At 44.7% G+C, this 18,352-nt stretch overlaps 1 protein-coding gene across 1 annotated transcript in view; it reads left to right on the forward strand.

The window, feature by feature from the left end:
* Window positions 1-18,352, forward strand: part of GARRE1 (granule associated Rac and RHOG effector 1) — a 506,156-nt gene that overhangs the window by 459,763 nt on the left and 28,041 nt on the right. The window contains exon 13 of the mRNA XM_069216464.1: window positions 5,511-5,589. Coding sequence (XP_069072565.1) covers window positions 5,511-5,589 — 79 coding nt within the window. The remainder of the gene's footprint in view (window positions 1-5,510; window positions 5,590-18,352) is intronic.

Genomic DNA, 18,352 nt, shown 5'->3' on the forward strand with positions numbered 1-18,352 from the left:
CTGCATAGGATTTGGCCAAGATACCGCCAGCAAGGGGACCAAAAAAAAAAAGGTCTTCAAATGAAGAAACCTCACACCTACTCAAGGAGGTAGAGGAATTGTTAAAGAAAGAGCAATAGAAAAGCTACAGAGAGAAGAGATCAAGAGAGGAAATTACTCAACATATTTCCTAATCCCAAAGGTAGAATGGACTCTACGCCCAATTCTAGACCTCCGATTCAGAAACAAGTTTATAAAGACGCAAAAATTCAAGAAGATAATCTTACAGGAAGTCATTCCACAATTGCAAAATAGGGATTACGTGGCAACTGTATATCTAAAAGATGCTTACCTGCATATCCCAGTGAATCCAAAACACAAGAAATACTTGAGATTAGTGGTGAACAAGACTCACTACTAGTTCAGAATACTATCTTTGGGAATAAAATCAGCTGGTAGAGTATTTACAAAATATCTAGCAGCAGTTCCAGCACACTTAAGAAGACAATGGATACATGTTTAATCCTACCTGGACGACTGGTGAGTAATATCAGACTCTCAAAGCAAACACAAAGAGCATATACAACAGGTGATGATGACATTCTTCACACATGGTTTCTATACAAACATAAAAAAGTTGTCCCCAAATCCGGAACAAGAAAAATTGGTTGTAGGCGCAAGAATTACTTCAGTACTAGGGAAGGTATATCCCACTGAGAACAGAATTATGTCCCTACTTCAGGAAACTCACCTTTACCAAAAGGGACAACCTCTGATAGTAAGGACTGTGGGGACACTTTTGGGTAAGATGGCCTCATGCGTCCTTTTGATTCCATATGCAAGATTACATATGAGCTCGATTCAGGAATGGCTACAAAACAACTGGTCACAAGCAACAGGGGGCTTGGGAAGATCTAATGATTGTCACACAGAAGCTACAGGAGGAAATGGCATGGTGGAACAGACCACCTATAACTCAAGAAAGGAAATTTGTACAACTAGCTAACTGTTATAATTACAGCAGATGCCTCTCGTCGGCTGAGGAGCTCACATTGGTTCGTTCATGGTCCAAGGGGTCTGAAAGGAACAAGATGCAGTACAGCATATCAGTGTCTGAGCTAAGGACAGTGTTCCTAGACTTAAAAGCCTTTATGAAAGAGCTATTATGGAGAACAATATTGATCCAAAGAGACAATAGCACTACAATGTTCTACATCAACAAGTGGGGGGGGACGTAATTGTTTGCCCTATTAAAGCTAGCCCAAGAAAGGAAGTGGGCAAAGCAGACAGATATAACAGCTGTCTATCTACCAAGGGAGAAACAACGTAGAAGTTGACAGACTGAGCAGACAAACATCATGCTCTCACGAATGGGAACTCAATCAAGCAGTACTTAAACAGATTTTCTGGAATTGGGGAACTCCAATGGTAGCCCTATTTGTAACCTTAAAGAATGCAAAATGCCAAAACTATGCATCCAGACAGCCAAGCCACCAATTCCTAAGGAATGCTTTCTCGATTGACTGGTCAGAGATATTTGCATACTCTTAAATGGAGCAAACTAATAGAAATGGCACAGGGCAACATTCTGAAACTCCCAAAACAACAAGGCCTATTGTCCGTGGAAGAGGGAAGGGTTCTACACTCAGGCCCACAGTCTGAGCCTGGCAGCTTGGCTCCTGAAGACTTCAAATTCTGTCATCTAAAGCTACCAGAGAACATAATGCCAGTTCTTAGAGAGGTTTACTAGGGAAAAAGACTAAAGATGCAACTGTGGTAAAATATCCTACAGACCTACTAGACTGCACACTGACATATGCATCCTTGAAGGTGCATTTAGCGCAATTGTGGCCTGCCTAAGAGATCAAATAGGAAGAAGTTTCTTCACAACTCCCAGGAATAAAGCATGTTTATTTTTAGGGAGAAAAAAACGATTGCACCACCAAGAAAAGTACCAGCACCCACATGGAATCTAAATGTTTTGCTAACTCATCTAATGATGACACCCTTGGAGCCTTAACACAAGGCCACATTAAAGATGCTCACACCAAAGACAGCATTCCTAGTGGCTATAACATCACTTCGCAGGAAGAGTGAAATACAAGCACTCATAATTCAAGAACCGTACTCACGAGTCCACAAGGGCAGCATAGTCATTAGGACAGATACAAGGTTTTTATCGAAGGTACTATAAATTCCAAGCTTTTTTCCAAAAGCCAAAGAATGCAGTAATGCACTATATCAAGAAGACAAAGACAATCAGGAAAACAAAGCAACTATTTGTTTCGTTTGCAGACAACAATATGGGGAAACCAGTAACTAAGGGCACTATTGCCAGAAGGATCATGCAAACCATTCAACTGTGCCACACACGTGCAGGGGTAAAACTAAACTTCAGTAGCGCACTCAACATGAAAGAAAGGAGCAACCATTGCCATTCCAGCAAATATATACCCTTCTAGAACATCTGTATGGCAGCAACATGGTCATCTGTACGCATGTTCATGAAAGACTACTGCATAGACATTCACATGAACAAGGAGAAGCTCAAGTGGGGCAAAAATTGTTAAAACATCTGTTTACGTATCCAAGCTCATCTTCAACCCAGCCACCGCAGAAGTAACACAACTGCTGCAAAATCTATGCCCAGCATGTGAATCCAGAAAAGATTTACACTGAAACACGAAACAGTTTCCTACCTGTGGGTGTAGCTTTGGAGTTTGAAGAATTTTCGTGATTCACAACCTATGCACCCACCTCCTCCAAGAAGGTGGAAGGAGAGAACAAAGACAAAAAAATAATCTGAAGATTGCAACCCAGAGTGGGAGCTTCCGGGGGAGGATGTACAAAGTCACAGGAAGCTCGAAGTAGGAGCTCTGTCAACACCCAACAAGAAGAAAAAAGCAAAAAATAAATAAAGGACTACAAAAAAGTGGAGAATTCGGGACACATCCACTAGATTGTGGAATAATGCACAGCATGTGAATCCAGAAATGTCTTCTCGCTGCAAAACTACCTTTACAGGTAATTGTTCTGTTTTGCATTTGTTGACTTTGCAGTCACTTATTTTCTTGCTTCTCATTGGTCAGCAGTATTAAGGTCACGTCATTAGGTTTCACTTAGTTTTCTTTGGCTGTTCCCTGGAGCTTGGAACAAGTACAGTTTTCAGCTGGCGGCCAGGGTCTTTCCACTGGCCACATGCTTCTTGAGGTACTTTCTTTTGTTTTTAAGTTGCATTCTAGAACTCCATAAGAGTGCACATGTTTTCGGATGCTCTCCTGCTCTGATAGTCATCCCTTTTAGAAACATTCTGCAAGAAAGCACACCACGAATCTTAGTTGTTTATTTATCGTGAATGTGAAATTAACAAATAACAAAGGCGTGACACTCTTGTGGGTGTATGCAGTGTTGACTGTGTAAAATGAGGTGCTAAACCAGCATGTAACGTGCTTTCAAGCAGACTTTTTATCTCCGTTGAAAAACATTGTGCCCTTAGCAGCGCTTAGAAAACAATTCAATCAAAGTTGGGAATGGCTTTTGACTGAGTTTATGCTCATAATTCCCCAGGTGCCAGAGAACTGCACTTTTGCTAGAGCGTGGGGCCTTATTACAGGCTGTCTTTGTCCCAGCACCCATTGGGGAGCTACTTCCCCCGGAAGAGATTGGGTCTGGGGCGGTGCTTGTTCTACTTGCTACTCCCATCATCTTTGCTTCCTCATTGTTGCTGTTGGCTTTTATTTCACACTGCCCTCTCCATGGCCTTCTCTCCCCCTCCTTCCAAGATGGAACTCAACCCTTTTGGCACATTTGCCTTGAGCAACTGGATCTTCCTGTGGGTGCCAAGGAAGGGCTGCTTTACACCTTTGTTATGCAGCACTCCTTCAGACTAAATCATACCTCTTTCAAGCTGTTTAACCAGCCCACTTGAGCTGTTACACATCGCTAAAAACCGAGAGATGCCGCCGCAGAACTCTTCAAATAGCCTGTTGTTGTGCAAAAAACACAATTTACAGCCTGCTGCATGTAATTTGATGCACAACGTTTTCTGTGGTTTGTGGGCTGGTGTGCGAGGTAGCAATAATTGCTATGTACTTTTAATGACTTAAATTCTCACGGAGTGAAAAGGGGTGGGTTGCTGTATAACTCACTCTTGATAACATGTAGCCACAGACAATGTAAGGATGTGTAATAATAATCCTTACAGTTTAGTAAAATGTATTTTTTTTTTTTTTTTTTTTGCAATTTTATATCGACCCTCTGGTATTGGAGTGCTTTACATGAGCACCTGTTACATTACACATTAATTTTTTGTAGGCAGAACACGATTAAGTGATTTTCCCAGAATCACATGATGTTAGGCCAACCCCGAGACTCAAAACTGGTTCCCCAGGTCCGAAGTTGGCAGCGCTGGCCTTTAAACCACATCCTCTCCCTGTCTCTTTAATGTGTTCTCTGGGACTTAGCCAAGAGCACAGAATTCCCTCCAGAAGCTCGCCTAGCACTGAGCTTCTTCACTTGAGGAAAAAGTTAAGAATATTGATGTAAAATGGCCGTAAGCAGTGAGTTATCTCATCTGTAATTTTATTGGGTACTTAAAAAAAAAAATAAAAAAAAAAAATGTACCTCCTTCATTGATTTGATACAAAGCCCTCCGCTGTGATGTCTTTCACAAACCTTCTCCCTCATGTTGCTTAATCCTCCCAACTGCCCTCTGTTTCCCCCCCCCCCCCTCCCACCCCCCCACCCCACTTTTGTCATACTCCCCATGGTTTCACCCAACTACCCCCCCCCCCACCCCCCCCACCCAAACGCCCTCCTCCCACTCTCTGATGACTTTCCCACCCTCATCACTCATGTTGCTTTACCCCACAGGCACCTCCCCCTGCTGTTTTTTAAATGTTGCACAGCAGCATGGGCTGCTGTGCAACATGGCTTAAAGTAAACTTTTAAAAAGTGCTATGGCGTGGTCAATGCTGGCCACCCTCCTTTTTTGGTTTTTCTTCCCCGTTAAGCAATGTTTCTCAGCAGCTCGCTATGCTGTGCAACATGTAAAAAAAAAAAAAAAAACATTGGCAAAGCAGATAGATTTTGAATAGGTGAAACCTGTTGGTTTTGCCAATGCTTGTTCTTTATTGCAATTTTCACTGCAGCATTCTTAGGTCTGTGGCATTTTCATCTTTCATGTCCATTCCATCCTCTAGTCAAGGGCTTTAAATGTACTCTTCGCAGTGGTGCTGTTTTTCCAACATAAAATATTTGTGAATCTTTGTCTACTTAATGCACAGCTCACAACAGTAGTTTAGGTTTCATGCCAGCTGAAAATGTTATGTATACTGTAGACACTTGATACTAAATTTTGTAAACCAATGCATGTGGTAGACTTTACATGTGATTGTTGAGGGTTCCTTAACATTTTTTCATGTCATTTTGTGGTGTCTATGCTGTTAGTGGCTGTTCTTATGGAAATGTATTCCAAGATGCAGAACGTGTAAGAATGTGGCATCTACATAAATTTGATTTTCATTTTTCAGAAAGCACAGCAGTGGTGAGAAAGATACCAACACATTGCCATCTCCTCCTCTACTTCCAGTAGTAGATGACCATAATCAGGTATTAAAGAAATTAAAAATATTATTTTTCTAGCAATGTAATTCACTTTACAGAAAGTACTTGACAACACTTTTTGAAGCCATTGTATGCCCATCCTTCATGTCAGGGTAAGGTAATGTATACAAACTTTCTTTTTTTAACAGAACGATTACACAGTTTGGCAAATCTTTAACAAATACCACCCCCCCCCCCCACCCCCACTTCTACACACACACACACACACACACACACAGAACCATATAGTAGTAGCTGCAGTGGAGAACAATCTATTACCTTACCGTTTTCTTAAGCATTTTCTGACCAGTTCAAGCGCAGCCAGTGCTTTCTATCCTTTTACCCATGTATGTTTGGTGCTTCAGGTACTTCTTAGAAATGCATACATCGTGCCTTCAGATGCTCATCCATTGTTGAGACCAGTTTGTGCCTCACTATCCATTTACACAACCATTTATTAATTTCCCAAAAAGTGGAATGACTTCAAAATACGCATTGTTTTGTTAATAGTCTTTGAATTTAGACACATGGCTTGTTCTGATGAGATTGGCAACAATAATCTTAATAATTTTCCATAACTGCTTCCTGTTGCAAACCACAACTTCACACAGATTGACATAGCTGTGATCATGACAAGAGATATAAGATAGCAGACTGCTGTTGCAGGACCTGTTCAAGCCTTTTCAAGTCTCTGAAGGCCATATCATATCAAGACAGTATTCAAACCATCAGTAATCATAAGATATCTGCAGAAATTACATTGTCAGTGTAAGTGTGTCTTACACATGACACCTACCCAGTTGATCTCAAGAACAGGCAACTCCTGTCTCTCCAAGAAGTCTACCTGGATCTTCATGAGCTCACAAACTAAAATCCAATTTTACACCAGCCATTTATTGGGGAACAATTTGGGGAAAATAATCAAATGCATTCATAAACCAGTCCCACAAGAAGTACACCGGCTCCCTGCAGGACTAATAGGTAGGGCTTCAGACAAAGGTGTGCAGCAACCACATGCAATGTTTTACCATCATAGTCACAAATGTGACCTGTTTTCTTGTCCTTAAGGACTGCTATACAGCTTTTGACTGTCTACCATGGAGCCCTGCTTTCACACCTTTATTTATATTGCATTCAAGCTTTGATGGTACTGTCCTGCCAAGTTTTTTAATTTTGCCTGAAGTATAGTGTACAGCTGGTTCAGATGAAGGTTCTCGAGTCCGATCAATGTCCATAATCTATCCCTCTAGGCTGCACCCTCTCACCAGTAATTTTTAAACTGTATGTGGAGCCAATGGAAGTCCTGCTTGAGACCCACTAAACGTCACCTGTATACAGATGATATTATGCTGCAAGGTTGTTGTTTATGCACAACATTGCCCCTCTGCAGAACGTACTGTTAAGGTCATTATATCCAAAACGTCACTAAAGCTAACCAAAACAGTGTGTTCTCCTCTCCGGTGTCAAGAACCAGCATCAAATGCAGGAAAGCTCTGTGAGATAAATCAGCACAGCTTTGCACCACAGTTTGTTTGCTGCCCCGAATGCTTAGGCTTCATTGTGCACTTTGTGCAACATGTCAAGAATGCATGACCTCAGCTAGCCTTGTGCCACAGTTCTTTTCAGAATTATACTTTGAAACAACTGTCCATGCTTTATTAACTCATTTTAGTTGTGGTAATGATGTGAAATTTAGTGGTAGAAATATATGTCCCTGAAAATACTGTTCATTACATCACCAAGAAGGATAAAAAAAAAAAATGATTAGTCCTATTTCTGGCCAGCATCTGAAGACTTTTCCTATCTGACCCCAGCAAAACTTCTTAGCAAACATCTTCGGTAATCTGCAACATAGACCTCACCTCTTCCTCAAGATGATTGACAGCTATAATAACCTCTTTCACTCATACACAAAATAAACACTATTTCATTGCTTCCCAAATTAACAGGACCACTTAAATCCCTAAAAAAATTGTCTGCTCTCTATTATGGTATGAATGTGCCATGCATTTATGTAGCAAAATACTTTACATGTGGAGGTTTCATGACTTTTCTTATTAGCACAGGATGGGGTGAGCTAGGAACTTTGCGAGTCTTAAGTGCTTCTATAGAACTTAATGAATGTCCTCATACTGAATGACTATAAATAGACTTTCCTGCCTTCAGTGCTTATTTTTTGTGGATAATATGCATGGTCATCGTCTCCCTAGTTGGATTGTTTGCCTGTGTAGCTCTTTTCTGGATTCCCATGCTGTGCATTATTCCCCCATCTAGTCTGGAATTCTCCGGTATAGTAGTAGTACTTATTCTCTCTTTTTTCTTTTAAATTTGTTGGATGTCGACTGTCCCACCAATTGGTGTCCTGTCCAGTCTCCTCTGTCATGTGCCCTGCTATGGAAGCTCCCACTTGTGGTTACCATCTTCAGATTCTTTTTACAGTGGTTGAGTCTGGAAGCATAGCTTAAGGCTCACCAATTTATTCAAAAATAAGTAGTTTTGGACGAAGTTTGTCAAAGAAAAATCAGAAGAAGACCAACAAATAGAGGTACCAAAAAATATTCCATTCGTCAACAAGTGGCTCAGAGTCAATTTGAAGACTGCCCGGACAGGAGCCCCCTGTTTAGCATGATGGAGAAGACTCCTTTGCAATTCTGCTCAAAGTGCCACCATACATTCACGCAGAAAGATCAACATTAGATCTGTAAACTGTGTCTGCCTCTTGAACATCGGAGTAGTAGCGAAGCCAGTGCAGGGTTAGGACTGAAAATGTTGAAGGCAAGAGAAAAGCAGAGACCAGCACAGTACACTATGCAGGGACAGAGGTAAAATCCATTGTTATATGACCTGGGTCTGTAGTGCGACGATGAGGATAAACTTGCCGAAGGGGGGGGGGGGGGGGGGGGGGGTCAGAGAGAATTGTCAATGTGGAGATAGAATCACTCAAGCGCAAACAAAAAGATCCCAGGTCACTCCTAAAAAGAATTCAGGGTTAGTCTTGAACACCAGACTCAAAAACACAAAGGGGAGCCTCGATGTAGAAAAATATCGCTGATCAGAGGCAAACCTTAACAAGAAGGAAACCATCAGATCCCTCGGCAGCCAAACCCCAAAAAGATAATGTTGAATTGACTATTGAAGTTGAGGCATTTTGACATAAAAAAAAGACAAACCTCAGGAGGTGTTGAAAAAATCACTGATTGAACTTTGTTGAGAGATTCCTCAACGTTAAAGTGAAAATCAACGCTGATGCTCAACCCCAAAGAACTGTCAACGCAAATCGAGAAGAATAGACAGCTCAAGGCCGAAATGGCAGCTTTACTCCTAAAGAAGAGGGATTTTGATGCAGCCCTTCAGGAATTCCGGATCCCACAAAAGACTTTGACGCTAAAGGAACAGGTCGAGAAGAAGTTTGAAGATTTGGACCCTTCCATCACACCAGAGCCACAAGAGGAGGAAGAAGAATTCTTAGTGGAGGAGAAGGACCCATACACTTTGGGTTTGTTTCAGGAGCCTGAAGATTCAGACTATGCATAAACACAGTGGCATGATCTTGAAGCGGATTCCCCTGAGGATGGGAATAACTTATCCTTTGAGGCCTTCGTCTCCGGATGGTATTGCAATGTCTGCAGAAAAATAGGGAGTACAACTGGAGGATGAGAAGACACAATCCTGCTTCCTTTTAGAGTCTTTGATGCCTTCACAAGCAAGGAACCAGTTCAGCCAAGTGCTGCCAGTATCCTGGATCATGGAAGATAGGCATTCAAGGATCCCGATGCGTGCAGAGCTGTAACACCAAGGCCGACAAGAAATATAAAAAATTCTTCTAAAGACCCTCTGTATATAAAAGGAATGGTGCCAGCTGATTTAATTACTGCATCCACGGCAAGACAAAGGGTCAATATTCCAACAACGTCTGGCCCCCCACCAGGCAAGAAAAGCAAAAAGATGGATCTGATGGACAGAAAATTTGAGTGAAGTGCAGCCAGTCAATGGCAGATAGCCAGCTCTGACGCATTCCTAAAAGGTACGCTTACCAACATTGGGTAGAGATGGCTGAACTCATGAAGCATCTGGCAGAATAGTACAAGAAGAGAGCGGCAAGCCTGGCAGCAGAAGGCAAGGACATTGCTAATATGTACCTCGAGTCTGCATTAGTTGCAGCAGACACTGCAAGTATCAGGATGATTGCAGGAACAGCATTAGGGCTTGCTTGGATGAGAGTATCTGGCTTCAAATCGGAAGTGCAAGCAGATATTATAAATACTCAGTTTAAGGGAGATCAACTTTTTGGCAGCACTGTGGACAGAACTGTACAGTAGCTAAAAAAGATGAGACTGCCAAATCAATGGAAGCATTGCAATTCAGAGAAACATTTGCAGAGGAACTGCTCCAACCCGAAGACCTGCAGTTTCCCTAGTACCACACCACATCAGGGATTTCAAGGTACTAGTCAATTACAAGCACTCATACCACTAGCAGTTTCAGGCACAAGAACTCCAATCCTTTCGTGGACAATCACGAGGAACAGATTAGCTCCACAGGGCATGTGCATCTCCCACCAGTAAGTGACTTGTCCACCAACCAAAACCTCTCACACACACCACCACTGGGAGGCAGAATAATAGACTTTCTTCAGGAGTGGAGGACGGTGAGGTCAGACAACTGGATACTAAACATTATAAAATAATAGAAGTTACCAAGTCACCACCAGCAAAGGGACCCAAGGAAAGGGTCCACTCAAAAGAGGAAACATCACGCTTACTCAAAGAAGTAGAAGAGTTGCTGGGAAAGAGGGTAATATAAAGAGTGACCAGGAAAGAGATGAATCAAGAAAATTACTCTGCACATTTCTTAATCCCAAAACCAGACAGAACTCTACGTCCTATTCTAGACCTCATGTTTATAAACCAGTTTATGAAAACACAAATATTAAAGATGACAACACTGCAAGAAGTAATACCACAATTGCAAAGAGGATATCACATGGCAACTATAGACATAAAGGGGGCTTACTTGCACATCCCAATACATAAAATTCTCGTGATTTGTGGTAAGGTTTTACAGAACTCAAGTAAAACTACTCCTAGAGGGAGCAAAAAGAATAGCACCACACAGATGAATGTCGGCACCTTCATGGAAGCTGAATCTAGTACTTACGAGGAAACCTTTCAAGCCTTCACACAAAGCCTCGTTAAAAATTCTCACTCTGAAAACAGCCTCTTTGGTGCAGTGACATCACTCTGCAGGGTGAGTGAACTATACAGGCACTTACAATTCAAGAGCCACGCCTACAAGTCCACAAGGACAAAATATTCATGAGGACAGATCCTCAGTTCTTACCCAAAGTAATTTCACACTGTTGGAAAGTGGATTATTGGTAAAGGCAGTTAAGTACCTACACTTAGCAATAGGCCACTAGCCCCCACTAGGTCCAGTTATGTCTCAAATTAATCCCAGCTCAACCCTTGATAGTTTGGCAACGAGCAGTTAGGCTTAATTTAGGGGACTGAGTGTGTAAAGCATTCAAATATCATGAACAATAATTAAATAAAACTCAAGAAACAGTTTAAAAATCCTAAACCAATTTATAAAGAATAGAAATTATTTTTATCTTTAATTTGCCATTAAAACAATTACAATTCGATAAGGGGAACTGGAGATATGAATATTTAAAGATTAAATGTTTTTAGCGCATAGAAACTAAAAGTGCCAATCTGGACATCTGGTCGCACTCGACCGGGGCAAAGTTAAAATTGGAGTCTGACTGCGATGGAGCCGTGCTCGGCTACAGTGTGCAGAAGGCCTCGGTCAAAGTTTTAACTTAGGACTTAGTGTTTTTTTCAGGACGAGTTTCTCACTGGGACGAAGTCGCAGATTGGATCCAACCTCCTTGGAGCCCTCTTCAGGTATGCGTCGCAGGCGACCTCTGTGAAGAATTCTACCTTCAGACTTAGTTGGTTTTTCAGGACGGAAATCTTAGTCTGGGCTGAGCTTGAAATTGTATCTGATATCCCTGAAGCCCTCCTTGGATACGGTGGACGGGAAACCTCGCTCAACTTTTTATGTTCGAACTTTGTCACTTTTTTGGGGCTTTTTCTCTCTGACGTTGGACAACCCTCTGCAGCAAGCCGATTTCGAGTCAACGTCTTTGGGTTGCCTTTCCAGGAGCCCACAGTGAAATCCTGGAAGTCTGGGGCTCAGAAGCTTTTCACCGGGACGAACCTGCAAGTCAGGCCTGGTCACGGCCGACATAAGCCGGCTTGACTCTGGTTGGTCTCTTTATGGAGCCTTTTTCCAAAAGTTCTCCAAACTTCCGGATCTTCTTCCAGGAGGTCTTTGAAGGGAAGGTCCTTTAGAAGTCCACAACTCACTCCAAGGTTCCAGAAGCTCTGATTTGCTCCTTGAGGGTTAGGACTCTAACTCCCAGAATGCACCTGAGACAACCTCAGATGACCACTGGACACTGGTTAGCTGGTCAGTTTCTTCAGGCTTTGATTCAGGGGAGTCTGGTCAGCTATTTTCTGCCTGTAGCAAACAGGGAGTCCCTTCTTGAAGTAGTTGAAGACAGGCAAAGTCCTTTTTGTGGTGAAGCCCATGTGTGCAGCTGGTGCAGTTTCCAGATGGTGGTCAAATGTCCAGCAGGACAGCCCTTCTTCTTCTTGTCTTGTTCCTGGTAGGAATATGAGGTGAGGGTGCAGCTCTGCCATATTTATCCTTGCTCCTGGAGTGGAAAGCAGGGAGAGGGACTCTTGACCAGTCACGTGCAGGCCACCTCTCTTGGAAGACCACTTCCTGGAAAGTGTGGCATAAATCAATCTCAGGGCACAACATTCCTCACCAACAATCAAAATGGCAGAAATTCAATCATGGAGGTTAGGTCTGGCTGTGCCCACACACTGGTGTGGCTAAGTTCCCTCACACCCCTCTTAAGCCCTCTCCTAATCTAATCAGGGAGACACCAGGCTGTTTTGGTTTGCATGAAATGGAGGAGGTCCAGAGCAGCCCAAGATGTCCTCTCCTTTGAAGTCCAGTTTGCTATTCTCCCCATCCTGTTTCACCACGAGGCAGATTTCCTCCCCCAGGAACTTCCTTTGTCCTCAGTCCAGGCCACTTCACACCTCATAAAGGCAGGCTGGCCAATCAGAGAAGGGCACTACAGGGCTGAAGTTGGCAACTTTCAGGTAGAGTTCTAAAACTCTTTCCCTGAGTTAATTGTATTAAATTCAACAATTGCAAGTTTTATTATAACAATCAGTTTGATACCAAACCTGAAATATTTAGCTCCTTTGGATACTTTATTAATTAAATTGATCTCCACTCAAGGCAGAAACATCTGGTCATTCACCCTCAGACTGGTCGCCCCCTTTCCCATCCTTCAGGCCTTGCTGCTCCACCCTCGAAACATCAGCTGTTCTTTGACATGGCATTGGACATTCCAATTCTGGCAAAACAATGCAAGACAGTGGATAAGGCTACCAGTCCATTACCCCATGCAAAGTACCCTCTCACCCTGTTCCTCAACCTTCGCCCTCAGCGACTGTTTCTCAAGTGTATTCTTTTGACTTCACACTTTAGTAGTCTCCACACACTGACACATGTGGGGGTGGTTGACACTTTTGACACTCCTCCGCAAGGTGTCACATGGGACTGCTACAATGTAGACCCACCAGGGGACACCGGCCCTGACCTTTACCTTGCTCACCCCTCCCCTCCTGATGATCCCACGTCCTATCAGGAACTCTTTGGTAGGTCCACCTCCTTTTAAAAAGTGGAACTCCACACTGAGCCCTTAGAGGAGGACTTCCTCTTTGAGAACCTCTCCTCCAATCACTGCCCCACTCAGTACCCCCCCATGCTCAGGGGCATGCTACGTCACACTCCTACCATTTCTAAAGACCCTGTCCGAGCTTGGGTCATAACACCTAGGGTGGATAAAAAATATAAAGCCTCCCTGTAGGAAGTGGGCTCTGTATGTGCTATTTCAAAGTAAGGAATAGCATGCACAGAGTCCAAGGGTTCCCCTTAGAGGTAAAATAGTGGTAAAAAGAGATAATACTAATGCTCTATTTTGTGGTAGTGTGGTCGAGCAGTAGGCTTATCCAAGGAGTAGTATTAAGCATTTGTTGTACATACACATAGACAATAAATGAGATACACACACTCAGAGACAAATCCAGCCAATAGGTTTTGTATAGAAAAATATATTTTCTTAGTTTATTTTAAGAACCATAGGTTCAAATTTAACATGTAATATCTTGTTTGAAAGGTATTGCAGGTAAGTACATTAGGAACTTTGAATCATTTCAATTGCATGTATACTTTTCAAGTTATTCACAAATAGCTATTTCAAAAGTGGACACAGTGCAATTTTCACAGTTCCTGGGGGAGGTAAGTTTTTGTTAGTTTTGCCAGGTAAGTAAGACACTTACAGGGTTCAGTTCTTGGTCCAAGGTAGCCCACCGTTGGGGGTTCAGAGCAACCCCAAAGTTACCACACCAGCAGCTCAGGGCCGGTCAGGTGCAGAGTTCAAAGTGGTGCCCAAAACGCATAGGCTTCAATGGAGAGAAGGGGGTGCCCCGGTTCCAGTCTGCCAGCAGGTAAGTACCCGCGTCTTCGGAGGGCAGACCAGGGGGGTTTTGTAGGGCACCGGGGGGGACACAAGCCCACACAGAAATTTCACCCTCAGCGGCGCGGGGGCGGCCGGGTGCAGTGTTAGAACAAGCGTCGGGTTCGCAATGGAAGTCAATGAGAGATCAAGGGATCTCTTCAGCGCTGCAGGCAGGCAAGGGGGGGCTTCCTCGGGGAAACCTCCACTTGGGCAAGGGAGAGGGACTCCTGGGGGTCACTTCTGCAGTGAAAGTCCGGTCCTTCAGGTCCTGGGGGCTGCGGGTGCAGGGTCTTTTCCAGGCGTCGGGACTTAGGTTTCAGAGAGTCGCGGTCAGGGGAAGCCTCGGGATTCCCTCTGCAGGCGGCGCTGTGGGGGCTCAGGGGGGACAGGTTTTGGTACTCACAGTCGTAGAGTAGTCCGTGGGTCCTCCCTGAGGTGTTGGTTCTCCACCAGCCGAGTCGGGGTCGCCGGGTGCAGTGTTGCAAGTCTCACGCTTCTTGCGGGAAGTTTGCAGGGTTCTTTAAAGCTGCTTCTTGAAACAAAGTTGCAGTCTTTTTGGAGCAGGTCCGCTGTCCTCGGGAGTTTCTTGTCGTCGTCGAAGCAGGGCAGTCCTCAGAGGATGCAGAGGTCGCTGGTCCCTTTGGAAGGCGTCGCTGGAGCAGAGTTCTTTGGAAGGCAGGAGACAGGCCGGTGAGTTTCTGGAGCCAAGGCAGTTGTTGTCTTCTGGTCTTCCTCTGCAGGGGTTTTCAGCTGGGCAGTCCTTCTTCTTGTTGTTGCAGGACTCTAATTTTCTAGGGTTCAGGGTAGCCCTTAAATACTAAATTTAAGGGCGTGTTTAGGTCTGGGGGGTTAGTAGCCAATGGCTACTAGCCCTGAGGGTGGGTACACCCTCTTTGTGCCTCCTCCCAAGGGGAGGGGGTCACAATCCTAACCCTATTGGGGGAATCCTCCATCTGCAAGATGGAGGATTTCTAAAAGTTAGTCACCTCAGCTCAGGACACCTTAGGGGCTGTCCTGACTGGCCAGTGACTCCTCCTTGTTGCTTTCTTTGTTCCCTCCAGCCTTGCCGCCAAAAGTGGGGGCCGTGGCCGGAGGGGGCGGGCAACTCCACTAAGCTGGAGTGCCCTGCTGGGCTGTGACAAAGGGGTGAGCCTTTGAGGCTCACCGCCAGGTGTTACAGCTCCTGCCTGGGGGAGGTGTTAGCATCTCCACCCAGTGCAGGCTTTGTTACTGGCCTCAGAGTGACAAAGGCACTCTCCCCATGGGGCCAGCAACATGTCTCTAGTGTGGCAGGCTGCTGGAACCAGTCAGCCTACACAGACAGTCGGTTAAGTTTCAGGGGGCACCTCTAAGGTGCCCTCTGGGGTGTATTTTGCAATAAAATGTACACTGGCATCAGTGTGCATTTATTGTGCTGAGAAGTTTGATACCAAACTTCCCAGTTTTCAGTGTAGCCATTATGGTGCTGTGGAGTTCGTGTTTGACAAACTCCCAGACCATATACTCTTATGGCTACCCTGCACTTACAATGTCTAAGGTTTTGTTTAGACACTGTAGGGGTACCATGCTCATGCACTGGTACCCTCACCTATGGTATAGTGCACCCTGCCTTAGGGCTGTAAGGCCTGCTAGAGGGGTGACTGACCTATACTTGCATAGGCAGTGAGAGGCTGGCATGGCACCCTGAGGGGAGTGCCATGTCGACTTACTCGTTTTGTTCTCACTAGCACACACAAGCTGGCAAGCAGGGTGTCTGTGCTGAGTGAGAGGTCTCCAGGGTGGCATAAGACATGCTGCAGCCCTTAGAGACCTTCCTTGGCATCAGGGCCCTTGGTACTAGAAGTACCAGTTACAAGGGACTTCTCTGGATGCCAGGGTCTGCCATTTGTGGATACAAAAGTACAGGTTAGGGAAAGAACACTGGTGCTGGGGCCTGGTTAGCAGGCCTCAGCACACTTTCAATTGTAAACATAGCATCAGCAAAGGCAAAAAGTCAGGGGGCAACCATGCCAAGGAGGCATTTCCTTACACTCCCCCTTCAGACCCCATCTATATTTGTGGTCCACTCCCGTCAGATTCTCTGGTAGTCACTACTGCCCAAAAGAGAGCCAACTTCCAGGCTACCGGTATGCTCTGCCACCAGAAAAGGGAAGCAGACAGATGCAACGGAGAAAATGGTGGCCGCACAGTCTGCCAAACACTGGCATATAGCTAATTCTGTCAGCCTTCAAGCAAGATATGATCGTGCCCACTGAGGTGAAATGGAGGAGCTCCTCCAATACCTCCCATAGGAGCATAGGAAAAGGGGACAGGAGACAGTTTCTGAAGGCAAGCTGATATCGAACACCTCTCTTCCCTGTGCTGTAGATGTAGCAGACATCGGGGCTATGGGGGAAAATTCCAGTGTCCTGCTACGTAGGCACACTTGGTTCTGTTTCAGAAGCTTCAGGTTGCCCTTTGATGGTCAGCATCAGTTTGGGTCCACAAGTTAGAGAAGATCAAAAAAGATATGGAAACAGCCAAAGTGCTGAGGGCACTTCAAACACCCACTCCCAGCAGCTCCTTTCACCACACCCCTTACCATGGAGGCTCGCAGGCCACCTCCCCTGAAGCCTCCACAAACTGCCAGTTCACCCAGGGCCAGCAATCCTCCCCAGTGGTTATTTTAGAGGATCCTATTTGGCACCAGTTATAGAGGCAGAGACCAGAGTAGCTCACCAAAAAGGGCTACAATTACCATCAAACTGTGATTTCCCCTGTCTTCCCCCCTCCCGACCGTGCAACACCAGTTGGGGACATTTACAAGGCTTCTTTCCCACATGGCAAACTGTCACCTCAGACCAGTGGGTGTTGGATATTATGCAACATGGTTATTCTCTGGAGCTCACTTCCACGTCTCTAACCATTCCACCTTTAAAACGACTCACCAGAACACCAAAGGCTACTCAAGGAGGTCCGAGCACTCCTCCTCAAAGGGGGTATAGAATCCATCCCTCTCCATCAGCAAGGTACACAGGCATAATCAGTGTAGTTCCTGATACCCAAAAAAGATGGTTCCCTCAGACCCCTAAATGAGTACGTTCTTTCAGAGTACTTCCACATGGTCATCCTTTAGGATGTCATTTTGCTTCCGAAGTAAGGCGATTTTTAGGCCGCACTCGACCTGTAGGATGCCTATATCCTCATACCAATACATCTGGCCCATCACTGCTATTTCAGGTTTGTGGTCAGCGAAAAGCTTTACCAATTCAAAATGCTATTGCTCCTCAGGTGTTTACCAAGCGCTTTGTAATTGTTGCCACTCACCTGTGCAGACAGGGCGTCCTCGTTTTCACATATCTGGATGACTGGCTGATCAAAAGTGCCACCCCCTCAGCAGTGCCGCAAACACACACAGGTCACAATAGACCCTCATCGCTTAGGGTTTACCATCAATGCTTCAAAATTCCACCTCCAATCCTTACAGATCCAACCTTACCTAGGGGCTATTCTCAACCCTGAGATAGGCATAGGCTATCCAAAATCTGTCAGGATTCAGTCATTTCAAGCACTGCTGCCTTTGTTCCAACTAAATCAACAATTCAATCTAAACAGTCATGCACCTCCTAGGCTTCATGGCCTCTTGCATTGCAGTAGATCATTATGCCAAGCTTCACATGTAAGTTGCAAGAATGCTTAGCCCAATAATGGTCTCAGGCGATGGGTCATTAAGGTGCCACACTTGTCACTCTGCAGTGGTGGAACATCAACAGCCTGTTTTAGGGGTGACCTTTCCTCGACCCAGTTCCTTAGAGAATTGTTACAACGGATGTCTCTCTTACTGGTTGGGACACACAATTACAAGATCTAATTGTCCAGGGTCGGGTAAAGCCACGCATTAGGGGCTCCACATCAGCTACCTGGAACCTCTAGCCATTCACCCAGCTTTGAAGGTTTTTCTTTCTCGTGCGATTGGCAAGGTTGTTCTTGTCCATACTGATAAAATGACGTTCATGTATTACCTCCAGAAGCAAGGGGAGAGAGGGTTACGTACTTTCCACAACTGTCTCAGCTATCCCAGAGTATTTGGCGTTGGGCTCTACCATAAAATGAATTTGCTAGCGGAGTATCTTCTGGTGATGGAAAACGATTTTGCTGACCTCCGCAGGATGAAGCAACAAG

The sequence above is a fragment of the Pleurodeles waltl genome, chromosome 12, assembly GCF_031143425.1.
Source record: "Pleurodeles waltl isolate 20211129_DDA chromosome 12, aPleWal1.hap1.20221129, whole genome shotgun sequence".
Taxonomy (NCBI): domain Eukaryota; kingdom Metazoa; phylum Chordata; class Amphibia; order Caudata; family Salamandridae; genus Pleurodeles; species Pleurodeles waltl.